The sequence below is a fragment of the Phyllobates terribilis genome, unplaced genomic scaffold, assembly GCF_046119375.1.
Source record: "Phyllobates terribilis strain yellow unplaced genomic scaffold, ASM4611937v1 Scaffold_3__8_contigs__length_932513732, whole genome shotgun sequence".
Lineage (NCBI taxonomy): Eukaryota > Metazoa > Chordata > Amphibia > Anura > Dendrobatidae > Phyllobates > Phyllobates terribilis.
The window spans coordinates 754,014,602-754,027,451 of record NW_027362763.1 but is presented as its reverse complement, the minus strand read 5'-3'; the positions used below and the strand labels follow the sequence as shown (position 1 = coordinate 754,027,451).

Sequence of the window (12,850 nt, the reverse complement as noted above, 5' to 3'; positions counted from 1 at the left end):
GGCCAGACAAACTACCCGACCTGGTAGATCTGTACAATCACATACCTGTGAGTTGTACTAATTGTACCCCAGCGTACCTCATGAGAGCAAGACCCGGAAAGTTGCCCATGGACCTGGAACTCGGAGTGGTAGAACCAGAAGCAGATATGTCCACTGAAGACTGGGATACAAATCGGCAAGAGCAGTACAGGAGAGTACAGGCCTGTGTCGAAGACGGTCTGAACAGAGTAAGGGAAAGACAGGAAGAGCAGTACAATAAACATGCACCAGCAGAACCCTTGGCACCTGGAGAGATAGTGCTAAAGCGGAAAAGAAGAAGTCACAAGCTCGATGACCAGTGGGAAAGAGAGCCCTACACAGTGTTGAACTCCAAGTTTGACAACAGTAAAACCTGCCTGATTAGCAAAGATGGAGGTAAAACAACTGCAACAGTCTCAAGAGACCACCTGAAAGTGTGCCCAAGTCTACTGAAGACAACGGAAGAAGAAGTACCTCCTATAGCACCGGAAGAACCCAAGGAAGACGTGCTTCACACAGTTCTAGGAGATTTCCCTGCGGACTGGCCTCAACTTGATGGAGCAGTGATTATACCCGTAATACACTTCTATCAGCCACAAGAAGAACCTGTGAGCGCTCTAGAAGAACCTGCTCAGGAACAGAAAGAGTCCCCAGTAAAAGGAGGATCACCTGTTGAGACAGAGCCTGAAGGCCCAGTGGACAGTGTACTTGCCAGTCCCATAGAGAGATTAAGGCAGTTCTATAATCTACCAGCACGTACACCTGCTAGATTAACAGAGAGGGCATGCATAGACACTAGTGACACCCCAGTACTACGAAGGTCCACAAGCAGCACACAAGGACAAATCCCTGCCAGGTTTAGGGAATAAGCATGAAGTGCCTACATTATAAATAGTTACACAGTTGGGTATTTCCTACTATTGTTTATTGTATGAACTGAAATAATGTGTGCATTTAGTTACCCGTAAGGGTATAAAGACTTGTAGGCTGAGGACTGTGAGCAGCCAAAAACTGCTCTTGTAAATAGTTGTACTCATCAAAAGTGCCCCCTTATTTGACCACAGAACAAAAACCCGTTTGGCGTGGCCGAAGACGTGGTCCAGCACCTGGATCACCTATGCCCTGTAGCCACGCCCAGGGCCTACGTTGAGGGTTTTCAGGCGGGTCCCTCATGTTACCCTTGTTACATCATCGGTGAAATGGACACCTGGTTATGGGACATACTGTAACTCTATTATTGTTGTAATAATTATTGTTATTGTTTTTAACCTATTTTACAAAATGCTTCAGTCCGGGAGTACTGAATTGTACTAGGGGGGAATGTGGCACCCTGCTGTTCACAGGTACCACAGGACCCAAGGTGCATGGATGGACTTCTCCACAAGAGGCCCTCATTACATACAAACACCTCCAACCTTCCCACTCATACCACCAGAGGGAGCCCGTTAGGGATATATATATGGAGGGTGGAGCCAGGCAGTTCAGTTAGTCAGTCAGACAGAGTCAGAGAGTCTGAGAGCGTGCTGACGCTGAGAGCAGCGAAGACGCAGCACATCTGCTGCTGTGTTCTGAGGGCCCCGAGTGTGGCCAACGGCGAGGAGGAGAGGAGAGAGAAGTTGAGGGGGCAGAGGAGCATCATAGGCTCACCCCGAATATACAAACCGGACACCGGGTCTGCGCCTACAGGGTCCTTTATACCCAGTAGGGATTACCGGCATACCAGGAGGACTACGAGTCCCTGGCCAACCTGAAGCTAAACCCTTAACAGGATCAGGAACCACGAAGGCCCCAGCGTTACCAGGGATAGTGGTTGCCAGCCGAAGGTCCTACTACCAAGCGACAGGTGAAGGAACAGCACGACACATAAGCTAGGCCCAGTTGCAGGCTGGCCAGGAGTATACAGAGAGGCAGACATGGACCAGGAGGCCTTATACCCGCTCACTGGGGAGAAGTCCTGAAGTGCACCCATCCTACTGAGTACCCTGGACCGTACCTGACATCCGCACCAGTAAAAGTATTGAAGCCAATCCCCTGTCTCTGTCAGTTACACCTGCTGCGCCATTCCCCCTGCACTACAGGTCCCAGCATCACCACCCACCATCAAACTCTACCCTGCCCTGAGGCCCGCTCCACCTGTGGGGAGCCGTTCCATCCCAGCTGCCTTATCAACTGCCTCAGAGGTCTGCAGCAGCGCTGGTACAAATTACCAGAAACCACAGGTGGCGTCACGATCGAACTATAAACCCCATATAAACTCCCCCCCTTTTAGTTGACCACCCTGGGCCACGGACCGGGCCAGCCACTGTGACAGATCCCCCTTTCCCCCAGCATCTATTGGCCCGGACTCCGAGTACCCCATTACCCTGGGGGAGCAACATATATACCGAGTACATACACACACATATGTATTTACATAGCCCATACACACAAACACACATGTATGCATAGAGCACATACATACACACTAGACATGAGTGAATAAATTTGAGTGGAATTGTATTCTACTCAAATTTTACAAAAATTTACATTTGGAAAAATGCATATTTTTTTGTAATTCGCTTTCATATGGATTAAGAAAAATCCACAATCTGAATTCAGCAAAACTGAACTGTAAGAGGCCATCAAAGTGTAAAAAAAAGTCCTTATGCTCACTTCATCACTCATCTCTCCGACCCTTCCTATCCTGTCCTCGCCGCATCTTCAGATCATCTCTCCGGTCACATTGAAATTCCCGGGACTCTCAGGCTGGGCCTAGACTTTTGGGTTTGACTAGACCAACATGCTCTTGCAATGGTCACAATGCCGTTATGCGAAAGGTCACATCATCACTTAACAGCGTATTCCATTACTTTTGTAGATGCATGCCTAGAAACCCACCAGCCTAGTATGGAGGTCCAAGGCTAAGGCGAGCGGTGGTGATCTGAAGATGTTATTAGGACCAGAAGGGTGATAGTAAGACATGGAGTGGTAGGAGAGATGAGCCGTGAGTGTAAGGATTTTTTTTTACTTATATTGCTTATTATGCTATGGGGTCTGGAGAGAGTCCGGACCATAATGAGAGATATTTAATTCATGGAGAATATCTTCTATGCAAATTGAATTTCACACGAAAATCTGTACAAACAGGCAAATTCCAATTTTGCCTGATCTAATTATCTCTAATACAACTATATGTATATACTGTACATAGCGCATATACACATACATATACACATAGCACAAACACCCACATGTATACACAGAGCACATACACACATGCATTTACACAGAGCATATACACATGCACACATGTATGCACAGAGCACATACATACAAATATAAATAGAGCATGTACATACACATATGTATACACAGATCACATACTTACAGATACAAATGTACATACAGAGCACATACATTCAGAAATATATGAATACAACTTTCATACACATGTATACACAAGCACGTAAACACACATATACACAGAGTACATAAATGCATACACACATGTAGACATGGTGTATCCAGCAGCACGTCCAGGGAAAGGTAATTAAAATTTATGTTTATTAGTTCATCTTAAATAATTGGAAAAATTTAAAAAAGAGGGGAAGAGGGAATTTCCGGGAAACCACTTTTACGCATTTCAAACATCTAAGTTCTAATCATAGTGTTATCTGACCACACCTACTCCGCCGAATATATATTTTATGAGGTGAAAGAGAAAGAGGAAATCCAATTAGGAATTTTGCTTTGAGACCCCATGATTTCTATGTATGCCACTGCATTGAGCATACCACTGTATTTTATGTACAGCATGGCTCTGTTTACCATACCCTCCTTGGTCATACATACAAATGGTCAAGGGCACTCATCTTTATACTGCTATGGTCAAGGCTGACAGTGTTGGCGCCCTTGAAATTGTTCCTGAAAATGAAATATTTTTTCCAGAAAAGTATTGCAATTACGCATGTTTTGTTATACACATGTTTATTTCCTTTGTGTGTATTGGAACAACACAAAAAAAACAGAAAAACGGCAAATTGAACATAATTTCACACAAGACTTAAAAAATGGTCTGGACAAAATTGTTGGCACCCCCAACTTAATACTTGGTTGCATACCCCTTGGAATAAATAACTGAAATCCATCGTTTCCTATAACCATCAACAAGCTTCTTACAACTCTCATCTGGAATTTTGGACCACTCTTCTTTTGCAAACTGCTCCAAGTGTCTCATATTTGAAGGGTGCCTTCTCCTGACAGCAATTTTAAGATCTCTCTACAGGTGTTCAATGAGATTTAGATCCCGACTGATTGCTGGCCACTTCAGAACTTTCCAGCGCTTTGTTTGCATCCATTTCTGGATGCTTCTAGAAGTATGTTTGGGGTCATTGTCCTGCTGGTCGCAAACCCAGCTTTCTGACACTAGGCACTACATTGCGATCCAAAATCCTTCGGTAATCTTCAAATTTCATGATGACTTGCACACAGTCAAGTCATCCAGTGCCAGAGGCAGCAAAATAATCCCAAAACATCTTTGAACCTCCATTTGACTATAGGTACTGTGTCCTTTTCTTTGTAGGCCTCCTTCTATTTTCGGCAAACAGCAGAATGATGTGCTTTACCAAAAAGCTCGATCTCGATCTCATCTGTCCACAAGATGCTTTTCCAGACGGATTTTGGCTTGCTGAAGTCTAACTATTTTATGTCTCTGTGTCAGCAGTGGGGTCCTTCTGGGTCTCCTTTAATAGCATTTAATTTCATTCAAATGTCGACGGATAGTTTGCACTGACACTGATGCACCCTGAGCCCGCAGGACAACTTGCATTTCTTTGCAACTTGATTGGGGCTGCTTATCCACAATCCGGACTATCCTGCATTGCAACCTTTCTTCAATTTTTCTCTGCCATCCACGTCCAGGGAGAATAGCTACAGTGCCATGGGTTGTAAACCTCTTGATTATTTTGTGCACCGTAAACAAAGGAACATCAAGATCTCTGGAAATAGACATGTAACCTTGAGATTGGTGATATTTTTCAACAATTTTAGATCTCAAGTCCTCAGACAGTTCTCTTCTCCTCTTTCTGTTGTCCATGCTTAGTGTGCACACAGACACAATGCAAAGATTGAGTCAACTTCTCCCCTTTTTATCTGGTTTCAGGTGTGATTTTCACATTGCCCCCACCGGTTACTTGCAACACATGCTTGAAACAAAGTTATCTACCCACATTTTTGGAAAGGTGCCAAAAATTTTGCCAAGCCATTTTGGGTTTTTGTGTAAAATGTTGTCCAATTTGCCTTGTTTTCTGTTTTTTCTGTTGTTCCAATACACACAAAGGAAATAAACATGTGTATAACAAATCATGTGTAAATGCAATAATTTTCTGGGACAAATGCTTTATTTTCTGGAACAATTTCAAAGGTGACAACACCTTTGTCCATGACTGTATTTACAGAGTGCTAGCTCTAGAATTTAGATGTAATTTTTGCCTGTTTTTGCAAAACTGGCTGGAAGGAAAACTGCTGAAATGTGTATTGTTAATTCCTTTTTGATTTGGCTTTAAATTTTAAAACTTTTTCTTTCCTTGCAGGTACTTGGCCATAGTACATCCTCTGAAACCTCGGATGAATTATCAAACGGCCTCATTTCTGATTGCTTTGGTCTGGATTATATCATTGCTCATAGCCATACCATCGGCATACTTTGCTACAGAAACTGTGCTCTTTATTGTGGACAATCAAGAAAAGATATTTTGTGGCCAGATTTGGCCAGTTGACCAACGGATTTATTATAAATCTTATTTTCTTTTTATCTTTGCCATCGAGTTTGTTGCCCCAGTTTTAACAATGACTTTATGCTATGCCAGGATCTCTAGAGAACTTTGGTTTAAAACTGTTCCTGGGTTTCAGACTGAGCAAATTCGTAAACGTCTGAGATGTCGAAGAAAGACAGTTTTAGTGCTGATGTGCATCCTCACTGCGTATGTCTTGTGTTGGGCCCCATTTTATGGATTTACAATTGTTCGTGATTTTTTCCCAACAGTTTTTGTAAAAGAGAAGCATTTTCTTTCGGCTTTTTACATTGTGGAATGCATCGCTATGAGTAACAGCATGATTAATACCATGTGCTTTGTGACTGTCAAAAATAATACCATGAAGTATTTTAAAAAGATCATGTTTCTGAAATGGAAGTCAACTTATAGTGGAAGTAAATGTAGTAATGAGATTGATATCAAAACTAGTGCAGTGCCTATTACAGAAGAAGTTGATTGTTTCAAACTAAAGTAATTTATTAATAAGGTTAGATTCACTGGAAGCATAACATCACAAACATTAAATTTGATATATTGGTTGGATGCATTCAATTTTGTGGTCTCTTTCAAATACCGTTCTCCTTTTTTCCAGTAATGTTAGGTAGAGCTGCACAAATTGAGTTTGCTACACATTTTTCGAAATTCATCGAAGTTTGTTCATCTGAATAACTTGTGATCTGTATAGGAAATGGTTGCCACCATGTTACATACAGCATAAGACAGAAAAGAAGGATTACATGACCTTAGGTGATACCTGGCAAATCTCCCACCACATCCAATTATGGGGGACCATAGGTCAGAGGTCATAGATGAGTAATAGCTACTACAAAAGCCCAAGCAGGAGATGCTGGTCCCATTTTGTAAGAAATGTGGATAGGAGAGAATACCTCAGAGCTCAGCCAGAGACGTAGTACACATTGTGAGGATTAGAGGATGAGAAGAATAAAATGACAAGAAATTGATAGAGAAGGAGTAGGATAAAAGTCAGTGACACTGTATTACACAGGGACCTGCTGCTATCAGTGCTGCAATTCACTTAGTTTGCTCTTGCACCTCACTCAATTTTTCTGTTTTGATGCACCCAATATTGCTCTATTTTCTGCAGCAAACTACGAATATTTAAACAACGCAAAAATGGTTATTGTTGGTTGTAGTCCAGTCTGTGAAAAATTGGTGAGGTACTGCACTCATTGTTTGCACCTGTGTAGTGTTTGCTTTTGTCACACCAAATACTACTGTATTTTTAGTGTCAATCTAACAGCATTTAAACACCATCCCATCAATTATCGATTTGAATATAGTAAGTCGGTGCTAAGTTAAACATCTAAAATCGGATCCTGTAAATGCACCCTAACTAATTCTGTATGATGGCGCAATATGTTATCATTTGAGGCCCCTCTTTTATTTTCTTCCCAGGGCCACAATGTATCTATAACCGGCCCTGTATGGACAGCATTGTCTTACTGTAATGGAGAATTGAGAAAATCATCAGCATACTAAAGAACAGATTTCTGATAAATCCTGAGGAACACTAACCAGGTACATCATTGATTTCTCAAGTTGCACTTGTAGGCATGACCCCTTACAATAAAACAAATGTCATGAATGATCCATGAAGAATAGCAGTAACTCAATCGATAAAAGTAATCTTTGAATAATGTAAATACATTGCTACGTAGAGCATTGAAACGCAAGTTCTGAAATAGATTTCTTGCCCCACAGTGTTGTTCCATTGAAGAGAAAATTCACACCTAAAGGGGTTATCCGGAACTTTGGTTATTTTTTCCTACAGGGCTAAGAACTTACCGGCAGGTTAGTTTCTAACTACCTTACTGTTCTGTCGTTTCAAGCGGTAAAAATTCTACTTTATCTCACCTTACATAGACAGAGCATTACTGCCAACATCTTGATGATTCACAGCCAGCTCCCGCAGTTGAGCAGCGGGGAGCTGGCTGTCAGTCGGCATGACATCAACAGTGATGCCCCATTGACAGAGCAGTGCAGAAGAGAAGAAGCTTGTCTGTTATGTGACATCACTGGAAGCATGAGAGTCATCAACAAGACTGCTCGAAGCCAGCACAGATCGTCATTGGATATAAAGTTCAATAGGAAAAAATAACCAAAGTCCTGGATAACTCCCATAACCATTTTGGAAATTAGGCTGGAAGTGCACCGACAGTGGGAAAAATCACTGTTAGAGCGTTAATGCTCCTCATTCTTTCTTAGCCATTATGTTCCTGCCTGTAAAATTTTGCACATGCCCTCTTGCAGTCTCTTCTGGATGAATAAAATATATTGATGCCTTTGACCACAGAAAGGAGAGTATTGCATGGACACTGATAATGATGATAATGGTAGACATAAGATGCCACTCTAACACTTACTGGCCAGAATTGCCAACTCTACATTGCTGCTAGCAGAGGCAACTTTGCTTTTGGAGTATTGGAGAATTGTAGGGACTGAACACTGAAGCTGACCCATTCAGCTTCATAGCGGCACTTTCAATCCTTATAGCAAAGAGCTTGCAAGCACACGCTCTTTACCTAGGAAACGCATGGAGGATTGTGGAGAGAATTTGTAAAAACAAGTTCATTGCAAAGTTGCTTGTGTTCAATAGCACACTACAATTTTAAACATTTATGATGTTAATAAAAAACACCTTTAACATGCTTGAAGAAGCTCTCCTTCAAAATTGTTTTCCTCTTAATATATTACAATTATATTATAGAATTAACTGGGTATAAAGGCAAAATGAACAATTGTAAGTTCACAGTGCCATATAATATGATGATTGTAATATATTAAGAGGATACAAATTTTGATGGGAGTAGGAGGAGTGCTTCTTTAAGGCCTTTTATATTTTTGTACCTCAGGTGCTTATACAAAAAATTACACTTTTTGTTTGGTATGTAATTCTTGTTTTTATGTAGATTGTGCAATATACAGTATTATATGAACTTTTATGGTGTGCAAAATGTAAAAAAATTATATATAATTCCATACTCTGTATATATTAAATGTCTAAAAAATGTCTATATGTAACATGCACTTTGTAAAATATATTTTTAAATATGGTGTTTTTGTTGCATTCACAAACCACGATTAAGTAAATGTGGTCTCATGGATTGCTGTGCCGTAGTTCTTTTAGATTAAATATAAATGCCACTATTACGATACTTGTGACACGTGCACACTGGGACTTGTTTTAGTGAATGGAGGTTTAAACAGGTTTCTTGAAAGGGTCAGACTGATATAATGTTTACTACTGTAATAAAATGGACAATTTTCTAATTAAATATGATAAAAATACATTGTCTTTGACCATTTCTTTGCTTATGCTGCTGAGCAGCTCATTGAAGGAGGTATTGTAGCAGCAAGAATAGCAATTCTGATCATGTTATGTCTGATATATTTCTCTCCTGTCACTGCACTCTTGATGGGAGATTTCTACACACAGTGATAGCATCGCAACAAGATGTAAAACCGTCAAAGATCCAATTTACTTAAAGAGTAGAGATGAGCGTTGTTCGACTCGAACTGTTCGCCAATCTCAAATTCGAGCTGTTTTAGGCGGTGTTCGAGCCGTTCGGCGAACACGAACGATTTGAGAAAAATTCGGCTGTTCGAGGTTATGTTCGATAACTGTTCGTGCACCAAAATCATAACTGGATTTTTTTCTCAGTAATGATGAAAATTAATGTTAATACGCAGTTTGAGTGTACAGCGGGGCGGGGGGAGGGACAGGGGATGGATCTCTGCAGGAATAATGAAGATCTCCATTTTTTTTTCTCTTTCCCGCATTTACAGTGGGGAGGTGCAATCTGTCAGCCTATCAGCAGCGCACACACGGAGCGAAGTGCTTTTTTTCACACAAGCAAGGGCATGTGTCATTGGCAGTGTATGTCACATGTCCTTGCCCTATAAGACCAAGCCATTTTCCCCGTCGCCACCATTTTCTCACTGCTGCAGCTGCGTGTTAGACGGCACCGCTGTTGCTGTGTGCGCTATACCTTGTTAATTTCAAGCCAATTTTCGCACAAATCTACAGATAGCTTGGGAGTAGGGAATAGATGTGATTGCAGTCCTTTTAAGGACTAGGTTACAGCATTTCCTATCAGTTTTTGCCAGGCAGGTCTGTGCCAGTGCTATGCAAGTTTTTTTCACAGCATTTGGCTGAATCTAGCAAAGCTAATCCTTTTTGGCCTATTGCAGAGTGTGTTAGTCAGTGGAGTAGCCTATCTGTGTTGCAAGATATACCACCTGTGTATAGAATACCAATTTTTTTACTGCACCTAGTGAAGTAAAATCTTTTGGGCATAGCATCATTCTATTAGTCCATCTATACTGACCTCCATCAGGTTGCAAATTGAATATAATTTTTTTCTGCATCTAGCTCTGAAAAAATATTTGGGCTTCTAGCAGTGTGTGGGACGTGTTCTATTAGTGCATCTATACTGACCTCCATCACGCTGCAAATTCAAAATAATTTTTTGTCTGCATCTAGCTCTGAAAACATATTTGGCCTTCTAGCAGTGTGTGGGACTTTCTCTATTAGTCCATCTATACTGACCTCCATCACGTTGCAAATTAAAAATAATTTTTATCTGCATCTACCTCTGAAAAAATATTTGGGCTTCTAGCTGTGTGTGGAACATGTTCTATTAGTCCATCTATACTGACCTCCATCAGGTTGCAAACTGAATATAATTTTTTTCTGCATCTAGCTCTGAAAAAATATTTGGCCTTCTAGCAGTGTGTGGGACTTTCTCTATTAGTCCATCTATACTGACCTCCATCAGGTTGCAAATTAAAAATAATTTTTATCTCTATCTACCTCTGAAAAAATATTTGGGCTTCTAGCTGTGTGTGGGACATGTTCTATTAGTCCATCTATACTGACCTCCATCAGGTTGCAAACTGAATATAATTTTTTTCTGCATCTAGCTCTGAAAAAATATTTGGCCTTCTAGCAGTGTGTGGGACTTTCTCTATTAGTCCATCTATACTGACCTCCATCAGGTTGCAAATTAAAAATAATTTTTATCTGCATCTAGCTCTGAAAAAATATTTGGCCTTCTAGCAGTGTGTGGGACTTTCTCTATTAGTCCATCTATACTGACCTCCATCAGGTTACAAATTAAAAATAATTTTTTGTCTGCATCTAGCTCTGAAAAAATATTTGGCCTTCTAGCAATGTGTGGAACTTTCTCTATTAGTCCATCTATACTGACCTCCATCATGTTGAAAATTCAAAATAATTTTTTGTCTGCATCTAGCTCTGAAAAAATATTTGGCCTTCTAGCAGTGTGTGGGACTTTCTCTATTAGTCCATCTATACTGACCTCCATCAGGCTGCAAATTAAAAATAATTTTTATCTGCATCTACCTCTGAAAAAATATTTGGCCTTCTAGCTGCGTGTGGGACTTGTTCTATTAGTCCATCTATACTGACCTCCATCAGGTTGCAAACTGAATTTAATTTTTTTCTGCATCTAGCTCTGAAAAAATATTTGTCCTTCTAGCAGTGTGTGGGACTTTCTCTATTAGTCCATCTATACTGACCTCCATCAGGTTGCAAATTAAAAATAATTTATATCTGCATCTAGCTCTGAAAAAATATTTGGCCTTCTAGCAGTGTGTGGGACTTTCTCTATTAGTCCATCTATACTGACCTCCATCAGGTTGCAAATTAAAAATAATTTTTTGTCTGTATCTAGCTCTGAAAAAATATTTGGCCTTCTAGCAGTGTGTGGGACTTTCTCTATTAGTCCATCTATACTGACCTCCATCAGGTTGCAAACTGAATATATTTTTTTTCTGCATCTACCTCTGAAAAAATATTGGGCTTCTAGCTGTGTGTGGGACTTGTTCTATTAATCCATCTATACAGACCTCCATCAGGTTGCAAACTGAATATAATTTTTTTCTGCATCTACCTCTGAAAAAATATTTGGGCTTCTAGCTGTGTGTGGGACTAGTTCTATTAGTCCATCTATACTGACCTCCATCAGGTTGCAAACTGAATATAATTTTTTTCTGCATCTAGCTCTGAAAAAATATTTGGCCTTCTAGCAGTGTGTGGGACTTTCTCTATTAGTCCATCTATACTGACCTCCATCAGGTTGCAAATTAAAAATAATTTATATCTGCATCTAGCTCTGAAAAAATATTTGGCCTTCTAGCAGAGTGTGGGACTTTCTCTATTAGTCCATCTATACTGACCTCCATCAGGTTGCAAACTGAAAATATTTTTTTTCTGCATCTACCTCTGAAAAAATATTGGGCTTCTAGCTGTGTGTGGGACTTGTTCTATTAATCCATCTATACAGACCTCCATCAGGTTGCAAACTGAATATAATTTTTTTCTGCATCTACCTCTGAAAAAATATTTGGGCTTCTAGCTGTGTGTGGGACTTGTTCTATTAATCCATCTATACAGACCTCCATCAGGTTGCAAACTGAATATAATTTTTTTCTGCATCTACCTCTGAAAAAATATTTGGGCTTCTAGCTGTGTGTGGGACTTGTTCTATTAGTCCATCTATACTGACCTCCATCAGGTTGCAAACTGAATATAATTTTTTTCTGCATCTAGCTCTGAAAAAATATTTGGCCTTCTAGCAGTGTGTGGGACTTTCTCTATTAGTCCATCTATACTGACCTCCATCAGGTTGCAAATTAAAAATAATTTTTATCTGCATCTAGCTCTGAAAAAATATTTGGCCTTCTAGCAGTGTGTGGGACTTTCTCTATTAGTCCATCTATACTGACCTCCATCAGGTTGCAAATTAAAAATAATTTTTTGTCTGCATCTAGCTCTGAAAAAATATTTGGCCTTCTAGCAGTGTGTGGGACTTTCTCTATTAGTCCATCTATACTGACCTCCATCAGGTTGCAAATTCAAAATAGTTTTTTGTCTGCATCTAGCTCTGAAAAAATATTTGGCCTTCTAGCAGTGTGTGGGACTTTCTCTATTAGTCCATCTATACTGACCTCCATCAGGCTCCAAATTAAAAATAATTTTTATCTGCATCTAGCTC

At 40.2% G+C, this 12,850-nt stretch overlaps 1 protein-coding gene across 1 annotated transcript in view; it reads left to right on the top strand.

Annotated features, from left to right (window-relative positions):
• The window catches only part of PROKR1 (prokineticin receptor 1), a 33,570-nt gene extending 24,489 nt beyond the window's left edge, over positions 1 to 9,081 (top strand). The window contains exon 3 of the mRNA XM_073672190.1: positions 5,589 to 9,081. Within this exon, the coding sequence (XP_073528291.1) occupies positions 5,589 to 6,285 (697 nt within the window). The 3' untranslated portion in view covers positions 6,286 to 9,081. The remainder of the gene's footprint in view (positions 1 to 5,588) is intronic.
• The last annotated feature ends 3,769 nt before the right edge of the window (positions 9,082 to 12,850 follow it).